Raw genomic sequence first — 23,952 nt, forward strand, 5'->3', positions numbered from 1 at the left:
AGGCTGTACAGCCAATGGAGTGGTGCATATTTTCCTGTGATGGGCATCAGATCTCCAGATCTAGTCAGCCATAATCTTGGGTACCAATTCAATCTCCCTATGGGAAACCGCAGCTCTACAAATTGTATTATAATGCAGTTTTAGAGGTATACACTAGAGGAGGCTGTTTTGGAGCCTGATACCTCTGAGAACTTGTAACACCTGACATGCAATAGTCTTTTTGATTACATAACTGAAACCACATAGCTAAGATCTCTTCTTCTGTAAGCCTGTCCATATATATATCATGTGTTATTTAGATAATTTACAAAATGTTCTCTTTCATGTCACAACAAAACAAAATTCTTCATAGTTTTAAAGGCTTAAAATCTTTCTTCCTGGTTTTTTTTTTTTTTAAGGTTATATCTGGTCTAAATTAAAAGAAAATTATGACTAAGCGTTTGGAAATTCATTGAAGAGGAGATGGTCTTGGGGGAAAATGTGGAAGGAAGCTGCCAATAGAAAAATTCAAGTCTTCAATTCATCAGTCTCCCAACTGATTCAGTCAGTCGCAGATGCCTTTAAGGATAGGTGATGAAAAGAGCCATCAGCTAGAGAGTCACAACAGACATCTATCAGCTTAGTTGCTTCACATTCAGCTGGAAGAAAGATCAGCTAGAAACTGTTTAAGAAGAACAAAGAAGAAGAACTCGTATCAGAACATAATACGGTCTCACTGCCTAGTGATCAAACTTACAGAAAAGGAGAGATAAAATCCTGAGTTTTGTGTCAACACTGTCTTTTAAAACCAATCTGGATGCCAAGTTCAAAGCCAAATTCACTGACTGACCATAATCTTTATCCTCAGATATGCACCCTGAATGCCAGCAATACTTAGTATACCTTAGAGGGGAGGGGAACCCTGACTATTCCCTTGCTTTGCAGCCATACATTTCCACAGTCACCAATAACATGAAAAGATCACAGAGCTGCCCAGCTCCTCTATCTTCACCTAGCTGCACAATGCAGCAATGTCACAGTACTAGTATTAAACACACAAGATGGCTCAAAGTTCTTCCTATAGGTGCCCACACCATCCCTTCCCAGGGCAGCCAAGATTTTTAAGCAGACCTAGTCTGGGGTATCTAGGTGGGCAATCTGCACAGACCTGGGGTTCAGGTCTTTTTAAATTTCATACCAGCTGAAGCACAAGTACAGTGTATACTTTGCCGGTAAGTGCATGCTCAAGGATGGCCAAATCAGATGCTATGCCAGAAAAAGAGAGACATCAGTGCTCTACACAAGAACCTAAAAGGGATTATCAGCCTTTCCAGAAATGCTGACATCATCTTATTTTAACCCACTAAGTGCCTACCAGCTTCGCTCCCTCCCGCCCCCCAATAAATTATTGAAGTCAGAAGGTTTAGTTCATGTCCCACACAAAGTTCCAAAGCTGCATGTAGCCCAAGAACAAGTAAGAAGATATTTCCCTCATTTCTAGGCCTCAGGCAGTTTATAAGAATGCAATCATAGCTCAGACAAAAAAATTTAAAATTCAGTATGTTTAAATAAAGTTTTAGGCAGCTAACTTTTTAGACAACCAAGCTTAGTATAGATATTTTTATCTACATATCAAGAGAAAAAATTTAGCACAAGTGCCTATTTGTCAGTGCATGGCACTGAATGCTGCTCAATAATTCTTACATTTATTTCAGTAACATATGGCTGACCTATGGGTAATCTCAGAAAGATTTTCAACTTCAGTGTAAAGATTTTCAAGGGAGGGAGAAATCCCCATATTCCTTTGCAATCTCTTTGAACAATTAAATAACCTCACACTAAACCGAGCTGTTAACAAAGCTGACACTTTTAAACACAGTGTTTTTGTGAACCAGAAAAGCACTACACGGCTAAGGCAGGAGTAAAGAACACGATCAATGATTCATTGAAGTTAGCAGATGGGACTCAATATCCACAAATCAGTTTAATCAGTAGGTGTCATTTTTGCACTGTCACTTTCTTAGAGTATAACTGTACTTTAATAACATTTTAAATTCTTCCTGCCAAAAAAAATGGTGTATTCTTATTATGCTCACAACCAGATGACAGCATTTAAGAACTGTTTTTAGAGAAATATACAGAGCACACCTAAATTACGCTGTAGATACCTCAAGCAGCTCTGAACAAGAATTATTATTTCTAGGTATTGTCAACACCTTTCTTGAGGATGACATGTGCAGTTAAATCGTGAAAGAAACTGCAGAAATCCCTTCCCCTCCCTAGAAGGCTGAAGCGCTATCACTGCCACCAGTCTAGGCTTTCTTTTGGAGGGTGAAGGATGGAGGTGGAGGGGAGGATAACGTTACTGAAATGCTCCCGGAATGTAAGTCTTATAATGTCTTATTGCTTCAACTGTGTCATTGTTTAACTGTCTCTGACCTTGTCAATTAGCGATCCAGCACAAAACAACGAAAAACAAACCAATGTTGTACCAGGGTCTGTTCAAGGTACTGCATAATGGTGGATATTACCTTTCATGCCAGTGATCACACAGAGATACCAACTCAAGTGCAAGCTCCAAGACCAATGGAGGAGGGTGGCTGCTCTCTCAGAGGCTCCTAAGGGCTTTGCTGCCAACTGATGCACTCCCTATGGGAGCTCCTACAGCCCCCCTGTGGGAAACCGCAGTGTTTCCACATTAGGTTCTTTTTCGTTCCACAGGTAACAAAGCTGCTAGGGAAGACTGTGAGGAGACTTGGTTCCTGTATGTTTTGTACGCCCACAGTGATCAGGTTTTTTCCTCCACTGAAGGAGATCCAGCAGAGACTGAGTAACTGAAGCGCAGATGGCAGCAAGACAAGACTGCTGTGATACGGGCTGGATGCGATGCAGCAGTGTGGGAATGCAGCTTAGCTAGATCTGCAAAGTGATCGAGTTACCAGCAAAAGTACTTCTAAGTCAATGTGGCATTGGTAATCAGGAACATATTTTATATCCTTGCCTGGCAGAAAGGTCAGTCTTGTCTTCCTAATGAGACATGCAGCAGGTATCTGCCGATTTTTCAGAGGAAGCAGGTATTTGCTGCATCATCTCTGCCTTCATCCCTTCCAAATGAGATTACAGTAATGTGATATACATGGAGCTATAGTTTAAATTTATTTGTAAGCTGCAAATAGCATAGAAAGTTGTTGACTCTTAAAAAAAGGAGAAGAGGATTCTGATATTGAACCAATGAAAATTGCTTGTGAACCTATGCTGGTCTAAAGCGACCTCCAGATCAAAAATTAACGTGTTGGTTTTGACATACAGAATCCTCTATGATCTCGGAGCACGCAGCACCAGCTCTTTCCCATCACCAGAGCATCATAGTTTTCATCAGATAAAATGTGCAAATACACGTTTCAAAGCACACTCTTCCTATTTTCAAGTCGACAACTAATGACTAAAACACTTTGGTGCTGTCTTTTTTTGCTATGCAACGTTTCAAGAAATAAAATAAGTCATCCTTTGCTGCCTTTAACACTCCCAAGATGTCACTTGGAAGGTGTAATTTATGGCAACATTACCTGTTCTCCTACCCTCTCACAGAACTCCTTCATCAACAGCATCCCCTAGAATAAAGATTCTGATAGAAACCACATTTTAAAGCCTACCAATTCTAACTGAATTCTACCAAAATCCCAAACTGATTTTGGCATAAAAATACCTTCATACTGAGTTAGCAGGAGAGCTCAGAGAGCTGCGAGGAGGCCCCTTCTCAGCAGCCACGTACCATTCCAAAGAAGCCCGGTCTGTCCTCGGGTACGTGAAGCTCCGGGTACACATTCTCCAAGAACCATTTGAAGTCCTTACATTTCAGCTTCTCTCGAAGGAGTCTCCTTTCTGTCACATCTCCATATGGTTCCTGAAAGAAAAAAAAAAGAAAAAAGATGATTAAAAAAAAAAACCCAACCAGAACAGATGCTCTCTTTTAAATTATCTGTATACATTATTAGGAACCGTATGCTAAAGTGATGAGTAGGACTTTTAGCCAGGAAAAATCCCCATGTTTGGGTGCTGGATTTGATTTCAGTATCCTTACATTTGTTAAATGTTGACAAAAAAAAATTGGAATGGTGCACGTAAAACTTTAAAATATTCTAGAAGACAGTTCATCTGAGAAAACTCCCCGAATCTGCAAGTAAGGAAATCCTTGAATACAGATTGCTAGGAACTGAGAAGGCATATTGGAAAATAAAACTTCATTTAGCTGGATAATTGAAAATCTCAAAAGCAGTGAATGAATCTTGTGAATTTTAGATTATTCCACCATCTGTTTGCAAATTACCTGTACAGACAGTTTTACACTTAGCTGATGACATTTGTAAAATCTGCTAATGTTTCCTTTGAACTTCATAGTTTTGGGGGGTGAGGAGTATGAAATCTTAAACCTCTAGAGAAAAACTTTCACTGCAGACTTTTCCCTGTCTATAGATTGCAGCAGAGTTCACATCTTTTCATGTCTGTCTTCAAAAAAATCTATCTTTATATTGACATGGGGACTTCAGACAGTCAGGCATGAGATACCATTTGCAGCCCCCACGTTTTTACAGGTCACTTGACACACTTTCATCAAACCACAAACATATTTGCATTTCTCAAAGCTGTGGAAATATCACCGAAAACACAAAGCAGATGTAAAACAGAGGCAGAGATGCCTGCTTGAATAAACAAACAGCATGACATATTAGCTCTGAGGTCTGAACATTAATCTTGAAGCGAAACTTTATGGAACCAAATTCTGCAGCCATAGCATCAATCATTTGTCCATTATGCTGTGGAACTGAATATTTGGGTTCGATGAAGTAAAAAGGTCTGAACTCAACTGCTGCAACAAGTGGTGCACAGAGTATTACGGAAACCAGAGTGCATTGGCGGCAGCTTTGATACATGCAAAAAACCGCACGAGTTTCAGCTTACATCCACTGTGTTACAATAAGCCAATATGCAAAACTTCCAATACTAACACACAAATATCCTTTAAAGTTCCGTCATCACAGACATCAACTGCCCAGAACTTTACAAGAAAAACTGTCAGCATTTATTGCTGTTTTCTCTTTGCATATGACAAGAAGAATCAGCCTGGCATTGCCTGGGAGCTCCCGTCTTTGGATACACAAACCCCGTACTTCTCTCAAAGTCAGACTCTAATAATAAAACCTAAATGGCTTTTATGATGTTAAAGTGAAACAATTATTACAAATGCGTACACTATAATAATCTAATTACCCAGTTTAATCCAAAGGAACACGAGACGGAAGCTAACCAAATTCAGCTTCCCCAGTGTCCTCCAGCGTGTCTTTTAAAAGCGTAATGGTTTCAAGAGCATTTTTTTCCCCTGGCATGTCTATTGGGGTAGGCCACTCAAACGTATAGGGAGCTCCCTGTCCCCCTGCCTGGTCCCTAAGCTCTAGTCCGGCATAGCCAGACGTGGGTGCCCAGCAGCCCACCACAGGGCAGTTGACCCCATGCACAAAACCAGAAAGCCGGCACTTGGAAAACTTGCTGTGCAAAGAGAAGTGCCTGGGGAGATTAAGCACCTCCAGAAACAAGCAACAGCAGAGAGTGATTTCTTTTAGCCCTGAATTTTGGACTTTGTGCTAGAGGTTCATAGAAGTCATTTCTAGACATTGTGAGGATATTTCACTGTTATTGTCTTCCAGCCTACAGGCCCCTCACGATAAATATATCCAAGCTATTAATTTGCACACTGCTTTACTATTCTGACCTACTCAATTTTCATAGTATTTATCTCCTGAAAAATTTTGCAAACAACTTGTATTTTCTTCCTCATGGAAAATAAAAATTTTAACTACTTTTTTTGAAAACAGAACTGATACTTCAAACATTTTATTAGGAACATTTTCATCTGAGTTCCCAGGACTGATTTTAATTAATTTAATCTTCGCAATATTGATTTTGTATACTTTTTTTTTTTAATCAAACATTGTGCAGCAGTAAAACAAACAGAAAAATCCATTTTGTCTTATATCAGTCCAAAATTTTACAGTTATCACAAGACAGGTAATTTTGCTAAAAATTATTACCATGCTGTTCACTTAAAGATCTACTGTCCATTGAACCTTGTCAATTAGCATTTGTTAATTGTGTGTCTCTTCTGTAACTCTTTATTGATAGAATCCTGTATCAGCTGTTTCACAGAAGCATACGTTTCATGCTAAACAGCTCCTCCTTACTTGGGTCACCTTGCTTAACTTTATTCTTTCATTTATTCATTCATTCATTTAATAATGAAACAAACGTGGCCACCTTCTGGTCTTACAGAATTTCTGATTTTTTTGAAGGAACTAAAAATTAACTATATATACACTTATTCTGTGTTTGGGAAAACGTTTCAGAAGAAATAAGAAATAAACATAAAAATTGCTTCATGTTAAATATTAGCTAAATTAAAAGTTATTTCATTGAAAACAAATTCTACTGAAATTCCAAGAACAATGGACTTGAACTCACCAGGCGAGCGTGTGGATTTCGGTGGTAATAAAGTTCTTTATATTCATCCATCCACACTTCAGCTGCACGCACACTGTTTGCCAAAGCTTTGGACCGTGAGTACGGAGCTTGTTTGGGGAAAACGTGACCTACATGTGAGCACGGGTGGATCTCAAGACTTCCTCCACACTGCCATATCTGAACAAAGAATTGACATTGCGCATCATTAATTTGACTCTTTGCAAGCAGAAGGATACAGTAACAATAAGCCTTTGTAAGGATAATACCTTCTCAAGAATATCACAGCGTACTATAAGCAACACATACAATAATTTTGTGTCTCATTTGATGAATAAGCTGGATGAAATGACATCCTTGTGAACTCAGAGCAAATCACTGGGAGTTACAAGGAGATAACCCCATCTCTGGTTTTATCTGGTGTGCAATTATCCCTTTCTTAGCTTCACTTTCTCTGAAGGCATGATAAGAAATGGCCCACAATATTTCTGCAGGTCTAACTGTGGTCTACAATTCAAGTTATACAGGCATTATTGAAAAAGGAAAGAAGAAAGGAAGAAAGGAAGAAAGGAAAGAAAGGAAGAAAGGAAGAAAGGAAGAAAGGAAGAAAGGAGAAAGGAAGAAAGGAAGAAAGGAAGAAAGGAAGAAAGGAAGAAAGGAAGAAAGGAAAAAAGGAAGAAAGGAAGAAAGGAAGAAAAAAGGAAAAAAAGGAAAAAAAGGAAAAAAGGAAAAAAAGGAAAAAAAGGAAAAAAAGGAAAAAAAGGAAAAAAAGGAAAAAAAGGAAAAAAAGGAAAAAAAGGAAAAAAAGGAAAAAAAGGAAAAAAAGGAAAAAAAGGAAAAAAAGGAAAAAAAGGAAAAAAAGGAAAAAAAGGAAAAAAAGGAAAAAAAGGAAAAAAAGGAAAAAAAGGAAAAAAAGGAAAAAAAGGAAAAAAAGGAAAAAAAGGAAAAAAAGGAAAAAAAGGAAAAAAAGGAAAAAAAGGAAAAAAAAGAGACATGTTTCTTGTCCAAATTAACCATACAAATAGCCATCTTGGAAAGAAACCAATGACCAATAACTGATTTCTTACCAGAAATCTTTGCCCACATTCTACTGGAAAGCTGACCTAACAAAACAGGTAAGCTTGTCATATTGTTGGAGAATGATAAGTTGTGTTCCCATTTCTATATTCACCATTTCAGAAGAGAGGCATGGGTGCCTGGTCATAACAATATAACTAACCTTTTTCATTGGAAAGCTGGGAAAGGAACCCCAGACTCAACGCATGAAAAGAAAACGCAAAGTAATTCTGTAACTAACTCATGGTGTCCAACCAACATTAGTGACACAACCTCCCCTGTCTAAAGCGATATTCCTACCTGCTGTCAAGGAAGGTACTTGAACCTGAGTGTGGAATTGGCAGAACTCACTCTGCCCTTGTCCTCATCCTCCTGCCTCTGGCTCCCCAGGTCAGGAAACCTACTGCCCTGGAGATAAAGCCCATAAATGACCACCAAGCAGCTACGCTAGCCTCAGTACTCTGTGCAAATTTTTGTAGTTATACTCTTCTCCTTTGAAAATGGTGGACTTTTGGCAGCTCATCCACACAGCCACTTTCCCATCATCCGTTCTAATCTCAAGTTTGATATAATGAAAGAAAAGCACAGCTAAGTATTTCCTATTTAATATTGTGCATGACGACCATGTGGCAGACACCCTGTTTCTGAAGGGTGCCCGAAACAACATTTCTGAAATTCAGTCAGATGGGAGCAGGACATGTTGCTGCACTTGGACAAACTTGAGACTATCACCAATGGCTCCGATAGACCTTCCACAGAAGTTTTTTGAGAACTGGCACTCCAGTGAGATAATTCTCATGTATTCAACCTTGCGTAGGTGGCAGCTCATCTTTCCTTTGTAAATGAAGGACAAGGGAAATTAGCTGAGATATGTTTAATGGGTAGAGAGGTTTGCTCCCTGACAACCTTCTTGTATAGCACATACATTTTAATTACATGTTATTCAAATTAACACAGCAGGAGTGAAAGCTGTGAGGTAGCAAATAATAACAACGACAACAGATCAGTGATGGGACTTGTCCCATCCCTCTCCCTGGGACTTTCAGGGATCTAGAAAGTCACTACAGATGAAGGCTTTCAGCATACACAAGATGGACGTTGTCTTCAGACTGCTAATTTTTTTATATTTTTTTTTAAGTTACTTATGATTTCTCTCAAATTTCTTAATTTAGAAATCAATGAATGTTGTCTCCGTTGTTTTGGATAATGATGTCAGACCTTCAGATGTGGCACAATACTGTGCTTAACAAAATTGTAAGCACTCTAATACACATGTTTACTTTTAAAACAAACGGTTTCCTTAAAGGTATAGGTAATTAATTATTCAACTATAGGGAGCATTGGATAATCTTTACTTCCTGGATTTAAAATTTTAATTTCTTGCTTTTCATGAGAGGTTTGTTTCTTCTTTTTTGTTGCTTTTTGGGGAAGCAGTATATTTGTTGTGTGAACAGACAGATGATTACAGGAATTATACAAGAAATCTAGAATTCTGTGCTGATCTTTTAAACAATTTGCATATTTCCACATGTAAGTTACACTACTGCCATTTTGAAAGCTGCTAAGAAACCAGCTATCCACTTTCACTTTAAGACCTCCCTTTTTGTTTCAAAACAATAGCTTTCTTACATTATTATTTTTATATCCAAGATTACTTTTTTAAAGTTGAAATTTATCATGCAAGATTTGTTTGTCAGCAAGTATTAAGCATCATTAAATTTATTAAAGTTTAACAATTTCCATATTTGTTAGATTCCATATAAGCATTTTTTAATTGATCATAACTGTTTTGATCAATCTGTTTTTAAACAAGATATGAGGAATGGACCATCAAGACTACCAAAGTAAAAATGTACGGTTAAGAAGGAAGCACATTTATTTACTCTTCCATGATAAAGTCTGATTTAAATGGAGTGAAACAGACTGACCATATCTCTGTTAAATTGCTGCCAAAAAGAGAATTCCACAACAGCTGATTTTTTCAATAATTAAAATTCTGAATTTCTCTAAAAAAAAAATAACTGTAGGTTGCTCATTAATGAGCAATGCTCATTAAATTCTGCTTCCTTTATTAGAACAGTTCAAAACTTCTCTTGCCTTCCTATTACAAAAAAATTAAGTATAATCCAGCTAAGCAGTTCCTCAAAGGTTTATTTATTTTCTTGAATGGAAAACATGTTTTGACCTCTATATAAAATCAGGTACAAATGAAGAGCAAGGAAAAGAGAGAGAAAGCAAGGAATTCACTAGAGAAACCAAAGTTGACTACTAAATGCTAAATAAGTGACTCTGAAGAAGGTTCTCCCCTAAAACTATTCGCACCTCCTTTAACAGAGAAGCACATTAGATTTCATGTATATTTTGCATGCTCGTGTGCATGAAAATATGTTTCTTTACTAGGCCTGGCTAGCTCGCAGCTCATTATAAAAGCGTATTTTTTTCCTTGAGCACAAAAAGGAAACAAGGTGACATTCATTTTTACTTTCACTTTCACCTTGATGCATGCAGGCAATCGATATTTCTTCTTTTCTTTTCAGAGACAGATGGTGGCATTATGAAAAGCTACAGTAAAAGCACAGATCTCGTCTTGGGATCCCCATCCCTGCCAGGGTCTTTGGACAACTGACCTAATTGCTGGGTCAATGAACACTAAACAAGAAAAGCTCTATAAGCTCTACCACCTCCATTCTAACATTTTAGGACTCTCTGGAAGAAATAAAAAATAAAAAAGGATGCCACCTCCTGAACAAAGACAAACTGTGGAAAATACTCTGTTCCTGCCCCTCTCTCTGCTGCAGTTTTGCTTGCCGGCTTGCAGCTGAGCCCCCCTGCGTGGTGCTCATGCATGATCTGCTGGGAGCTGGGTGGGCAGAGAGGCCTCCTCAGCTGCATGAACCCATCCTGGCTGCTCCCACTGCAAGAGATTTCCAGATGCGGACAGAAAGAAACAATACAAAAAGATCAGAAGAGAGAAGACCCCAGGCGATCGGAGGCATATCATCCAGGCCCGTGGGCAATGAAATTTCCAACAGAAGAAAGGACTTATCAGTAAATAATTTTGCCTTTTTGCACATGCGTGGTTTTCTCTCGTGCCGTGATGGTGGGTTGAAGGACAGAACACAGGTGTTTCAAGCGGTGGTCCCCAGAAACAAACGTACATTGCAGTGCCGCTAGCAGGACCAAGAGCAGAGAGGGGGGAAAAAAGCTGCAACCAGGTTCCCCTCGCTCCATGTGCAGGAGGGGGAAGATGAAAGCACATGTTCTGCATCCCTCAGAAAGAGGAGCTTCAAAGCCGATTATGCCCATGAAGTGAAATTTTATCCAGCCAAATAGCATTAAGCAATTTGAAATCAAGGCACATTGACTTGTTCCTGCATTCAGCACGCAGCCTCTTCAGTTTAGAATAATCAAAGTACGAGAAAGAGGAGGCTTGAGGACAAGTCCTTTCATGTCATTGGGAGAGGGTGGTGTTTTCAGAGACAAGAAGAACAATGAATTAATTTACAGCGTTTTTCAGTATCCCTGCTCCTAATCTTCAGGTCTAGCAGGTCTAGAAACCACGGGGACAACAGAATTAACACTGATTTACCCCTCTTGACCTTCTTCAGCACCATGGGCAGCCAGAAGAACACAGTTAAGCAACATCATAGCGCTCTGCTCTGTTCCACAAAAACCCTCACCGCAGGAAGCACGAGTACAAGGGCTTGAAATCAAATAGAGCAAAGCATGTTGTGCACAATTTGGATCCAAATGCCTAGATTCTACTGGCAATCTGCACTAGTAAAATTAGCATGCCCAGGCATATTCGCTGGCCATTGCACAGTCCGTCCTGCAAACTGTTGGCCTCCCAGAAGAGAGCTGCTCGATCCACCTGCAGTCCACAGGGACCCCACACCGGCCTCGCTGCTTCCTCATTTAAGCGCCTCTCTTACCCCCCCTGAGCCACGTCCCCGCTCTCAGCCCGGTGCATGACACACTGCATGCCTGTGGCTGCTGGAGAATTGCCCTGAGTCCCCGGGCTGGTGCACCCATGTGCCTGCTCAGCCCCTGCTGGGCACGGCAGCATGCTCGTGCACATCCCCTAGCGCGCTGGCTCCTGGGGACTCTGCTGCTGTTCCTTTTGTGCTTCTCCTGTGTGCTAGGCAGCCTCTAATGCTTCCTCCAGCCCACGAGGAGACCACATTTCTCCATGGTGAAGGAGCAAAGGCAATGCTCATACATGCTGCTGCATCCCATGGGGTCAAACACCTGGTTCAGGGGAACCAGTAACATCAAAAATGACACTTGCTGCCAGAGCCTAGTAGAGGTCAATGGCAATGATAGCTTGGGTCCAAAACAGCAGCCAGTGCAGAGGCACTCCATGTCGTAGAGGGCAGGGGTCAGGCTTATCCTGTCTGCAAGCCTCGGTCTCCCAAAAAGCAAGACATGAAGAGCAGAAAGCCAAGAACTGCATGCAGAGAGGGCTGTCTTTGAGGCTTTCTACAAAGAGCTGTAGAAAGGTCCTCGTAGAAAGCTCCCACAATCCATCTCAGAGGAGAAAACCACTGCCATCTGGGGCGGTGCTACCCCTAACTCCTACTGGTTAGGGGACAACCATTTTGGTGCCACCAAACCTGTGGCAGCCAGGGTCACAGAAGACTGCAGACATTTCAACAACATGAAGTATATCCTGTAATGTCCAGTTCTGTCAACTGTGGCTGTTGTTTCCAAGCTTGCTGCTTTGGGCGAGGTGCAAATTTCTGCTAAGAGGCAGAGTATATAGTACTACTTTCAAAAGCAGCATCCTCTCCACCTCACGGGTGCTCGGTCTGGTTGCACGTGCACTAGCAGACACAAGCAAGTGCCTGCAAGAGCCAGTCCTGCTCAGGAGATGCACATATCCAACATGCTTGCTACTGTTACGCTATGTTTGTGGGAGATAGTGTCATGCTCTCTGATGTAGCTTGCTGCTAAACTGACAGTCTCCTGTCTCTGCTTATTTGTCTGCTGCAAATAGTGTCATAGCTGAGAAAGTAAGAGACACAGCAAGCCCCAGGTCAGCAAGCATCTGTACCCCAAAATGCATGACTCCCTCATTGTTATCACCCCTTCCAATCCCTCAGTAAGCAGGAAAAACAATTTTCCCTTGCCAGAGTTAGCTGGGGATGGCGTCCACCACCTGTCTGCTTTCCAGCTTAACCTACCTTGAGTTGTGACTGATGACGAGCATGATCATTTCTTTGGGGCCCGCAAGTACGAACCCAATCTATTGCTACTTCTGGCTCCCTGAGCAGCCTTGCAAAAGGAGACATAAAAATAATTTCATCAAGAGCTATTTCATAGCTCCTGACCCCATGACTGAGCAATTATCCCACTGACAAGAAATCCCTTCTAGTGGAAAGAGGGGATCACTGCAACATACTCATCAACGTGGGCTACCCCAGAACTGGAGCCAGCTGGGGGACTCCTGCTTCAGAAGCTCACAGACCTGATGGAGGTGGTAAGTTGCTTTGAGCTTCAGGCGGAGACCTGCTGAATTTACTGACCGAGACAAGTAGGCTGTGTGTTTATCATAGAATCATAGAATCATTGAGGTTGGAAAAGACCTCTAAGATCATCGAGTCCAACCGTCAACCCAACACCACCATGCCCACTAAACCATGTCCCTAAGTGCCTCATCTATTCGTCTTTTAAATACCACCAGGGATGGGGACTCACCCACTGCCCTGGGCAGCCTGTTCCAATGTTTCACCACTCTTTCAGGAAAGACATTTTTCCTTACATCCAATCTAAACCTCCCCTGCCGCCACTTGAGGCCATTTCCTCTCGTCCTATCGCTAGTTTCTTGGGAGAAGAGACCAACACCCACCTCACTACAACCTCCTTTCAGGTAGTTGTAGAGAGCGATGAGGTCTCCCCTCAGCCTCCTCTTCTCCAGGCTAAACAACCCCAGTTCCCTCAGCCGCTCCTCAGAAGACTTGTTCTCCAGACCCCTCACCAGCCTCATTGCCCTTCTCTGGACACGCTCCAGCACCTCGACGTGCTTCTTGTAGTGAGGGGCCCAAAATTGAACACAGTATTCGAGGTGCGGCCTCACCAGTGCCGAGTACAGGGGCACAATCACTTCCCTACTCCTGCTGGCCCCACTATTTCTGATACAGGCCAGGATGCTGTTGGCCTTCTTGGCCACCTGGGCACACTGCCGGCTCATGTTCAGCTGGCTGTCAACCAGCACCCCCAGGTCCTTTTCCGACAGGCAGCTTTCCAGCCACTCTTCCCCAAGCCTTTAGCGCTGCATGGGGTTGTTGTGGCCAAAGTGCAGGACCCAGCACTTGGCCTTGTTGAATCTCATACAGTTGGCCTCAGCCCATCGATCCAGCCTGTCCAGGTCCCTCTGCAGAGCCTTCCTACCCTCCAGCAGATCAATGCTCCTGCCCAACTTGGTGTCGTCTGCAAACTTACTGAGGGTGCACTCAATCCCCTCATCCAGATCATTGATAAAGATATTGAACAAGACCGGCCCCAAAACTGAGCCCTGGGGAACACCGCTCGTGACCGGCCGCCAACTGGATTGAACTCCATTCACCACAACTCTCTGGGCCCGGCCGTCCAGCCAGTTTTTTACCCAGAGCAGAGTCCACCTGTCTAAGCTGTGAGCCGCCAGCTTCTCGAGGAGAATGCTGTGGGAGACGGTGTCAAAGGCCTTACTGAAGTCCAAGTAGACCACATCCACAGCCTTTCCCTCATCCACTAGGCGGGTCACCTGGTCATAGAAGGAGATCAGGTTGGTCAAGCAGGACCTGCCTCTCATGAACCCGTGCTGGCTGGGCCTGATCCCCTGATTGTCCCGCTCATGCCTTGTGAGCGCCCTCAAGATGAACCGCTCCAAGTTTGGACTTACATGCCAGAGAAACTTTTCCCTATGTGAGAAAGGAGGTGGCCGTGAATTCAGATCAAACAGCGATCCTGTCTGAGAAATCCCCCTCCAGAGAGAAACCATGTCAACTGTAGGTCTGTGCTTATTATCATCCCTGATCCTTTTCTTTCCTTATTTTTGTGCCCTCTTTGCTAGGATTTCTGCACTACAGGCAGCAGGAGACAGGAACAGCAGCCAGGAAGACTCCATGCTTCTCTGGTTAACAGGCAGACATCTCACGTGAGACAGTCTGGTGATGCTTCCTTTCTCAAGAGTGGTTTTGTAGCATCAAAACACTGTTTAGAATCATAGAATGGTTTGGGTTGGAAAAGACCTTTAAAGATCATATACTCCAACCCCCCCGCCAGGGGCAGGGGCACCTTTCACTAGATCAGGTTGCTCAAAGTCCCATCCAACCTGACCTTGAACACTCATTAATCCCTGAAATCTGCTGTCACCTGGTAAAAAACAAAACCAAACCACCAACCATCCCCTCCCACAATCTGGTGATACACAGAAATGCAAATATGACCATAAAACATACCTCATGATGAGCAGAAAAAGCAAGGGGAATCCAGGATACTAAGTCGTGAACTCTCTGCAAGCCAAAAATGGCCCTGCAGTGTACCTCTTACACCACCAGTGGATTGCGTCAGCAAGCTAAGGGTGATACAGGGCAAACCACAGGCAGCCAGTGCTCAGTGGGAATCAGCAGCAGCACAGATAACAGCGGAGTTGACGAGGACAAGACTGTTTTGCTTGTCAGTCTGGACTGTCTTGTATCTCCTCTCTTCCCCTGCCATAAATCCTTTTCATTCCAGCACAGCTATCTCTCTGCTTCACAACTGAGTACTGGTCCACGCTCCGGTGGGGTACAGCTCTACAGTTCCTGGAGATTTTCCCCATCACTTTTTGTAACCTTTACACAAACCTTTCCTGAAGCGAAACAGAATAAAGCCTTCAAGAAGTACAGGGGCTGGCTTGTCCTGCCCCGCTGGTAACTGCCACCAGCTGCCTCCTGCTCACTCCATCAACCACTGTGAGAGCTCCAGTCACATTAAAGCATTATAAACATTTCTTTCCAACGATCCTCTTCAAGCCACAGAATGTAAACTTCAACTGCTAATATCACACCACTACTTACATCTTATACTGGCCTTTAAAACAAAAGACATATTTTTTAAATTCTTTTAAAATGGCTACTCTGAAGAAAAATATAACTATACTGAAGCACAAAAACAAGGAAAAGAGATTCATACAAACATCACCCAAAATATTCTCTTCTTAACACTTACTTACCTTACAGCTATCTCATTAATTAACAGGGCATGAAGAAAGAAATAAGACCCTTGTTTTTGTTCTCAGGGGAAAAAAACCCAACAAACTTTCAATTGAGCCACTTACCCTAAATGAGAATTCAAGGTTTTCTCCTCCCCAGACTTCCATTCCTGTGTCATATGAACCAAGATAATCAAAATACTTCTTGCTCACAGAAAACAATCCACCTGCCATGGTTGGAGACCTATAAAAGAGAATAGTAACTCTGAATTGAATAAAAAACGAAAAATATAAATTAACGAACTGCAGATCAAAAATACAATATATTTTTATTTTTCATTTTCTCAGTCTTTTCTGGATACAAAGTAACAGTCAGTCATTGATCGGTTAAATAGTATATTGTCATGCCATTTAAATTTAATTCTGTAGTAAAAAATTGTATCAGAAATGAGCTCCAGAATGTATTAAAATAAAAATAACTATGAAATCAGAGAAGATAAACATTGTATTAATACAAATTTTTGCAATTACAGTGTCTTTGTGAGTGGCCATAAATGACTAGCCTCTTACCTTCACATAGTAGAACATAAGCTTTTCTGTGGCAGAATTATTTTAGCCAGATTCTGTAGTAAAAAATTGTATCAGAAATGAGCTCCAGAATGTATTAAAATAAAAATAACTATGAAATCAGAGAAGATAAACATTGTATTAATACAAATTTTTGCAATTACAGTGTCTTTGTGAGTGGCCATAAATGACTAGCCTCTTACCTTCACATAGTAGAACATAAGCTTTTCTGTGGCAGAATTATTTTAGCCAGCTCTGAAATTCTAAGTGCAGTATCCTTATGTATTTTACTTTAGCAGTAAGTAAACACATATTTGTGTTTTGGTAATTAATAACAACATTTCTGATCCCATTAATATCAAGTGGAAAAACTCTCAGACATCAACTGAGCAGAATTAAGTAAATAGAGCCCCTGAAGAGATTTTTTCTTTCTAAGATCTACCCATCTGTTGGGGTTTTTTTTAATTGTTTGCTACGTTTCGAAGAAAAATCAGGGGCCAAGAGTGGATCCTCACTGAAGACCACAAGGCCCAGAGCGACAGCGCACTTAGGGGATGTACTTTCAGTAGGGTAGTGTGTGCATGTATATATAAACTTGAATTTGTTCATTATTGTTCCTAATTGTTTACAGTCTTAGAAAATGACCCTCTTTAAAGTGCCAAGCATATAATGCTGGTTGGAACTAAATTCAGCTGACGCTTTATGAATTTTACTAAATTGCTGTTGAGGTAAATATTAACAAATGCTAGGTGCAGTGATCAGTTACTCTTAATCCATCAAAACTAATTTTACCAGCCATCTTTTTGAAGCAACACTGTCTTACACTGTCATACGTTGTTTCAAAGAACGGAAAGAGATGAGGTGAGACAGAAGGAAAAAAAAACCCAAGTTCCATAACCAGTCAAGCTCTTCTGTCTCACTCCAGATCTTGTCTTTCCAAACACAGCTGTCGGTGACACTGCTCTCAGCACTGCTGCCTTCTCCAGACACTTGCCGAGCTCACAGTCCTCGGGCTACCACGAAGCTTTATCCTTCATCGTTTTCCCCTTGGCATGCCAAAGACAATTCTTGTCATGGAGAAGAAAAGCATCATATTTAAACTAAAGGCTTTAAAAACATTTACTCTGTTTTGAAACTTTTTTCCAGGAGGATGTGGACTAGTATATGCTGAGAAGGACTAAACTACTGCCTCACTTTTCCCATTTAAAAGAAAAAATGTTCTCTTCTCTCAGTTGAGGATAAGTTCATTAATACTTGTGAAGTACTGGGTATTATTACCATGATAAGCGACCTAGAAAAGACTGAGAAAATTCTGAGAGAATTCTGTATTTGTTGTAGTCCATAAAATAACAGATTATAAATAAAAGCAAGGACTAACAAAATCGTGATGTTAAAAATGCCAGCTGCTTCATTTTTTACAATACACTGCTGAAATACAGCAACTTCCAAATTAAGCGTAGCAGACCAGGATTTTGTCTACAGTGTCCATTTTCCAGACACATTGTTTGCACTCTTACCTAATCTCTCCTAAAAATACACTATGGAGTGACAGATAATACCAACTGATTGCAAATTGTCTTAAAACAAAACAAAACTAAAACCCACAAGGAAGACATCCGCATGAGCTCCTACGAGTTAGCCCTTCATAGAAACTATGGTGGGCAGAGCTGTATCATTTCATCCAATAAAGAACTGGCAAACCGGTTCACCTTTGAAAACAGAGCAAGGAACCACCCCTATCACTATGGCACAGATAAAGTCTTCAAAACTACTTTTGCCTTCTTACTGGTAGACGATTTTTTTTCCTTGTTGACCACGATACATTTTTTACAACCCGGATCTCTTTGCTTTGCACAGAGGACATCCTTTAGTATTAGTTAATCAGTTACAACCTTTCCGCGTGCTGAAAAGCATCTGTGGGAGTTTGCCGGCAGGAGTCCAGAGGCTGCTTGTGCAATAAGGATTCCATATGGAAGACTACACAGGCATTTCAGCTTTTAGAGCAGTATTTTTTCAGGAGCATGGTGAGCAGGAGCTATTTTGGAAAAAAGGGGAACTAAACAAGATATGTAATTTTTAGTAATATGCTCATTTCTCAAATATTTTTCAGCACCCGGTATTTCTAAGTGAAGTCAAAAGCACTTGTAACATCCACAGTTTCCTAAGATGCATAAAAATTAACCTGATCACATCGGTCTTGGACTTCCTCCGTTTTTGTTCTCTTTCAGGGGTACTATGCCAAGTGAAGACCAGTCTCCAGTCAAATCCGCCGATCTGTGGCTCACCAGCATTTCCCAAGTACTCAAATGTATTCCAGTCAATAACATCAATAACTGGGCAGACGACAGCTGACTCTTCTTCCGCAATCCTAATATGATTTTAAAAGAAAAGGGTGACTTCCATTAGAAACGTCTCTCAAAAAGTAGAACTGTCAAGAACAAAGAACCCTTACAAATACCAAACGCAAAGTTTTGCTCCTCTTCAACTCATGCTGCAATTCAAGGAAAGGATAGCTACAAGAACAACCACCGATTTCTTGCTGAGGATGCATCAGGAGGATGCGTCAGGATGGACTCAGCTGTAGGCACCTGGCAAGCATCAATCTTCCTGGACAGTGGAAGTGAGGTATGCCAGATGGCTTGAGATAACACATTCAGCATCTGGCTTGGCTGCCATATCCAGCACTGCATTCTCAACAAAAACATCTGTTTTGTTTTGCACAGGTAGCTGAGTTCAAGATATTTAGAAAGCAGCATGACTATCATTCTGCAAGGATGAATAAGGTAGCTAGGCTCTTGGCTCATGGTTGTTCTTGTAACTGTGATCATCTACAAAAAGTTATCCTGAGCACTACAACAGTAACTCAAAAAGAAGCCATGAGCTTAAACAGAAAAAAAACATGCGAGACAGGAATTGGATCTCCCACAGTGAAATATACATGAAGGAGGCCTCCAGAAACCCCGACAACATAGGACATAAAAAAGAGAAACAAGATAGTACTGCAGAATGACACACCTATCAGCAAGGCTGATGTAAAGATAGTTAAGATCTTTATCATACTAAGAATACATCAGAGCTGACGACATTTCTTGTAGGTCTACTTCTGCAAGGAGATAAACTCCTTCCTCCCATTTCTCAGTACCATGCAGGGTTTTCTGGATTCCTTCCCAAAAGCATTTGCCCTTACAAAAGACTGTGGGATCCTTTGCCTTCACCTCAACTTCTGGAAAGGCCTCTGAGTACCAGGAGAGATCAACTTCAAGCACAGAAGCTCAAGCTAAGGCTTTTCTCCTAAATCACTCTTTAGCAATCTTCTCTACGCTTGCCTTAGACATCTCCAGTTCAGTGAAAAACTGACCTGTTTGACTAAGATACTGGTACTTGTTTTAGCCCTGCATCTTCTGATTTGGGTATTCCAGAGGAGAAGAAAAACTGAACATGTTATATTGCCAAACAAGGAAGAGACCTGATGTATCTGTCATTCGAGGGGAGCCAGTTCCTCATGGGATTATTAAGCTTAAAACCCGCAGGCTGACCAAGGGGCTCTGACTCTGAAATTAGAGCAGCTTGTGGTGGTTAAATGCAGCAGAGAAAAGAAGCAGTTCCAAAGAAGTATTGTCTGAGCTGAGAAAGACTGCCTTAAATATGAAATGCTCCCTTGTTGCCAGAGGGAAGGTGTGGCACAGCTGTTTTTTTCCTTATGATCTCCCACTGAAATTCTGTTTGGTAGAGTGCACAAAAGGGCTTATACAAATATTGCTATCTCCTGTCTCACTTGCATAAAGCTTATGTACAAAGCAACGAGAATGATACGTACACAGAGGAAAAAAATTCCCAATAAAATGTAAAAATGCTTTGTTGCTCCTGTAAAGGAAAAGAAGTAAAAATTAGGTATCTGGCACGTGATTTCAGTTGTGAAAGGAATCAGGTAAGTGAAAAGCCATCACCGGTTCTGTAAGTTAAGAATTAACTAGATGGTACAATGCACAGGCAGCTTACAAATACAACTATGTTTGCACTGCAAAATGCTCACACTGTTGTATTGCTTCCATACATTTGAGTCGAGATATGCCATGCAAACATCCCCTTAGAGATGTACGTCTGCATCTGCAGCAAGAAGGGCAAAAATTCCAAGACACATCCGGGGCTAACTTTTTACAGAAGGTGATTTATTAGCCAAATCATTATTATCCAAATCCTTCCTCAAGATTGCCATCTAGTGGTTTGCTAAAGAAGTGAAGAAATTACAGAATCGTCTCCACAGTTATGTACTGTTTCTTCAGAGGACGGTCGTTAAAACCATGCTTATTCTTTGATTTTTACCCCTTTTCCTTTCTTCACACTATCTAGACTGTTCATAGTTAACCCACAGTTATCTGGAATATACTCGGTATGAAATTTAGAAACAAGTTAAATATGACAATTTTAAGGGAAAAAAAAAATTAAAATATTATTCCAGATACAACTTCAAATGAACATGGGGAGTTTGAGAACACAAGTTCCACTAGGCATCAGGAAGACTCACACTCCTCAAGACAGTGCTTTTGGAAATCTCCCTCCAGTTGGAGAGAGATGGATTAGCTCAGGGCTGGGAAGACAGAGTTTATTGACTTGTCTTCCAATCTGCTTATGTGTACGTTGCCCTGCAACAGGGGATGTCTCAGGGCACGCATCTTTCCAGACCTTCTCATCCACCACCCAGGTTGATAGAAGTAGCCACCTTTCCCAAGGCAGTTTCAAAGCTGGGGGAGGATTCCTCTTCCTGAAAACAAAACTTTCCCTTCTCTGAAGAAAGAGAGCAGCCTGGTCCTCGGCAGAAAACAAAAATCCACCTCCTGATCTTCCACACTTCCATTCGCTACCCCACCACCAGGAAACAAACACTCACAGTGCCTCAGGGACCAGACTTTGGCAACCTTTGGTAAACGTCTACCAAGAGCCATTTTTCCACCGCAGAAGTGTGCCAAACCCTCTCTTCCCCATCTGCAGCGGGACAGAAAACCAGCCCAGAGCATAACCTCACCTTGCCAGCAGCGGCTCCAGCCAGCCCTCGTGGCATTCGCAGTGGCAGTCCAGGAACGTCAGGATGTCTCCTTTTGCCACAGACGCCCCCAGCAGCCGGGCTCGAACCAGCCCCTCTCGCTTATTTGCACGGATAAGACGCACCTTGCGTAAGCCAGCCATGTAGTTTTCCAAAGTCTCCTTTAAATGTTCTGTAACAAACAAAAAAAAAAAAAAAAAAGAAAGAATATAGTTCTGGAACGACTGGTTTACATCATGCTACAGAAAGCTCTTTTTTCAGTAGCATATTACTTATAGCAGTGCCTGAAAGATGCCAGCATTCTGAACTCTGATTCTGCTATACTGTCCTTGTTAGGAAAGGACAAGGAAAAAGCACAGAACTTGGATGGACACAAATCACAGTTACTTTCAAGAAATTGAATGCTTCGTATTTGCCTCTGTAATTCATTTCCAAATTGTTAAGTGCTTCTCAAATGTTATGTAAAACTTTTTCCATGTAAAAGTTTTATTCTTAACACAACTCATGTGCGGTGGAAAATGCAAGCATTGTCTTTGTGTCCCATAAATCAAACGAAAACAGATAACCAGGTAGCTCTCACTATACTAGACATCAGGGCAACCTTGGAGCAATCGAAACTTGCTCAAATTAGGAAACCTGAAATGCTCTGACCAGACTGTACGTTATCTATATATGCAAGCACTCCTGTTACAACACAACAAACATGCTTCCCCATTCTAAACTAAATTTGGTCCAGAAGTCAAATTTTTCACTGGCACGCTACAAGAAAAATTATTTTCCAATTAGATGCCTATGTTGTACAATTTTATGGTATGTTACTCAAACAGCATATCTTTTTCTCCTATGGACTGGCTGACAAAAAACCCCATCAACAGTCAACATTATTTAGAGTTATTCTTCCTACCTTTGTCACTGTAATCATCTACAAGGATAATTTCTTCCAAAAGTATATCTGGAGATGTCTCAAGAACACTATGAACAGTTCGCAGAAGTGTTGACCAAGCCTCATTATAAAAAGCTATCACAACGGAGGTTTTCGGCAGGCTATAATAATCATACTTCTTCTCTCTGCATCTGTAAGGGAGGGGATTGCATTTACTACAAGTGCAAAAGCATTTGTTAATTTCCATAAAACTATTCTCAAATGAAGATTTTGTACGCTATTTTCTAACTGTAAGCAAGAGCAAGAACATATAAAGGATCTTAAAAGAACTGCATGTACATGGAAAAGTCATGCAAACACTTTCAGGAAGCTGGTCTTCCAGAAGTCCCATTTCCGCAGCACCATTATGACTAAAATTCTGTAACCCTCCAAAATGTCTAAAAGGAAAAATAATAGGAGGTATTCTGGGCTGGTGTATGTGCAATAGCCATCTTCGCACAATATTACCTCAAGTAGAAGAACAAGCAATGGCCAAAACATGCCTCAGATTACAGGGGGAAAAAAAAAAAAAGAAATATAAAACCTAAGTGTGGTAAAAACAGTAGCATAAATTACTGATAACTTGTGCTTTGGAAAATAAAACAAGTGCTAGACAGTAAAAACATAACTGTGAAGGAAGAGCAACATATAAAGAGAAAACAAAACAGCAACAGAACTGAGACGTATGTACACTGAAGCAGAATTTGGGAAGACCACAGAACTGCCAAGATATAATAGTGAAATCCGCAAAAAACACAGACAGACATAGAAATGCATGGGTTTGGCTCTACGGAGAGCCAAGAAGTTTGCAACCCTTTGGATTTTGCTCCAGAACGTATTTCCTATAAATATATACATGAACTTCCCTAAATGAACATAAGGATGCCAAGAAACTTACAGCTGAGCCAAGTGTGTAAATTGTTAAAGATTTCCCTGGTCCGAAAGAATTTTAAAGTAATAATGGTATTTATTACCATTTCTCCCCTTTTCTTAGAGCATCCTGTATGAGTTTCGTTAAAAACCAACAGAAATGGTTTAGAGATGTTTGAATTTTCTTATGCCTCCAGCTTACTGCCTGGAGTCACCAGGGCTTGTAAGGGGCAGAAGGACATACTTCAGCTCCTGCAGACCGCTAGGTCACAATAGATACCGAAGCAGGTAGGACATGCCTCCTACCAAAGCAGAACAGCAGCGAGCCCTCCAAAACACATGCTATGGGGAGCTGAAAAGGGAAACCAGAACTGATCAGTAGAAAACGTGACAGCAAAATCCCTTAGGTCAATTTAGGGGAACCAAAATTCCCCAAAACTCCCAGAAAATGACATTAAAAGAAAACTGCTTACCTATAGCACATCGAGAATATATTTACTGACTATTTAATGCTGCTGTGTTTGCAATAAAAAAAAAGACTACTTATAGGTTTCTTTAAAGATTAGGCAATATCTATCAAGTTCCATGGTACAGAAAAAAAAAAAAAGTCTGAATCTGAATATTCCTAATATTAAAATTCTTACAAGGGAAAAAAAAAAGTCTGTAGAGTACTTTTGTAATAAATACCTGAAAGTGAGGAAGCAATGAGGAAAAATGACACTTTGGCAGAGGAGGCACACAGAAGGCTGCTTCTCAAACATGAAAGGAATGCTGTGCAACAACACTCATTTTATATGATGCGTACGCATGCATACACATATAGGTAGGTGCATA

At 41.1% G+C, this 23,952-nt stretch overlaps 1 protein-coding gene across 1 annotated transcript in view; it reads right to left on the minus strand.

Moving 5' to 3' along the window:
- The window catches only part of GALNT12 (polypeptide N-acetylgalactosaminyltransferase 12), a 35,517-nt gene extending 12,903 nt beyond the window's left edge, over nucleotides 1-22,614 (minus strand). The window contains exons 1-7 of the mRNA XM_009280674.1: nucleotides 22,568-22,614; nucleotides 22,231-22,400; nucleotides 21,309-21,498; nucleotides 18,468-18,653; nucleotides 15,845-15,962; nucleotides 6,493-6,669; nucleotides 3,752-3,883 (exon numbers count right to left, since the gene is read on the minus strand). Coding sequence (XP_009278949.1) covers nucleotides 3,752-3,883; nucleotides 6,493-6,669; nucleotides 15,845-15,962; nucleotides 18,468-18,653; nucleotides 21,309-21,498; nucleotides 22,231-22,400; nucleotides 22,568-22,614 — 1,020 coding nt within the window. The remainder of the gene's footprint in view (nucleotides 1-3,751; nucleotides 3,884-6,492; nucleotides 6,670-15,844; nucleotides 15,963-18,467; nucleotides 18,654-21,308; nucleotides 21,499-22,230; nucleotides 22,401-22,567) is intronic.
- Nucleotides 22,615-23,952: the final 1,338 nt, after the last annotated feature.

The sequence above is a fragment of the Aptenodytes forsteri genome, unplaced genomic scaffold, assembly GCF_000699145.1.
Source record: "Aptenodytes forsteri isolate BGI_AS27 unplaced genomic scaffold, ASM69914v1 Scaffold291, whole genome shotgun sequence".
Classification (NCBI taxonomy): domain Eukaryota; kingdom Metazoa; phylum Chordata; class Aves; order Sphenisciformes; family Spheniscidae; genus Aptenodytes; species Aptenodytes forsteri.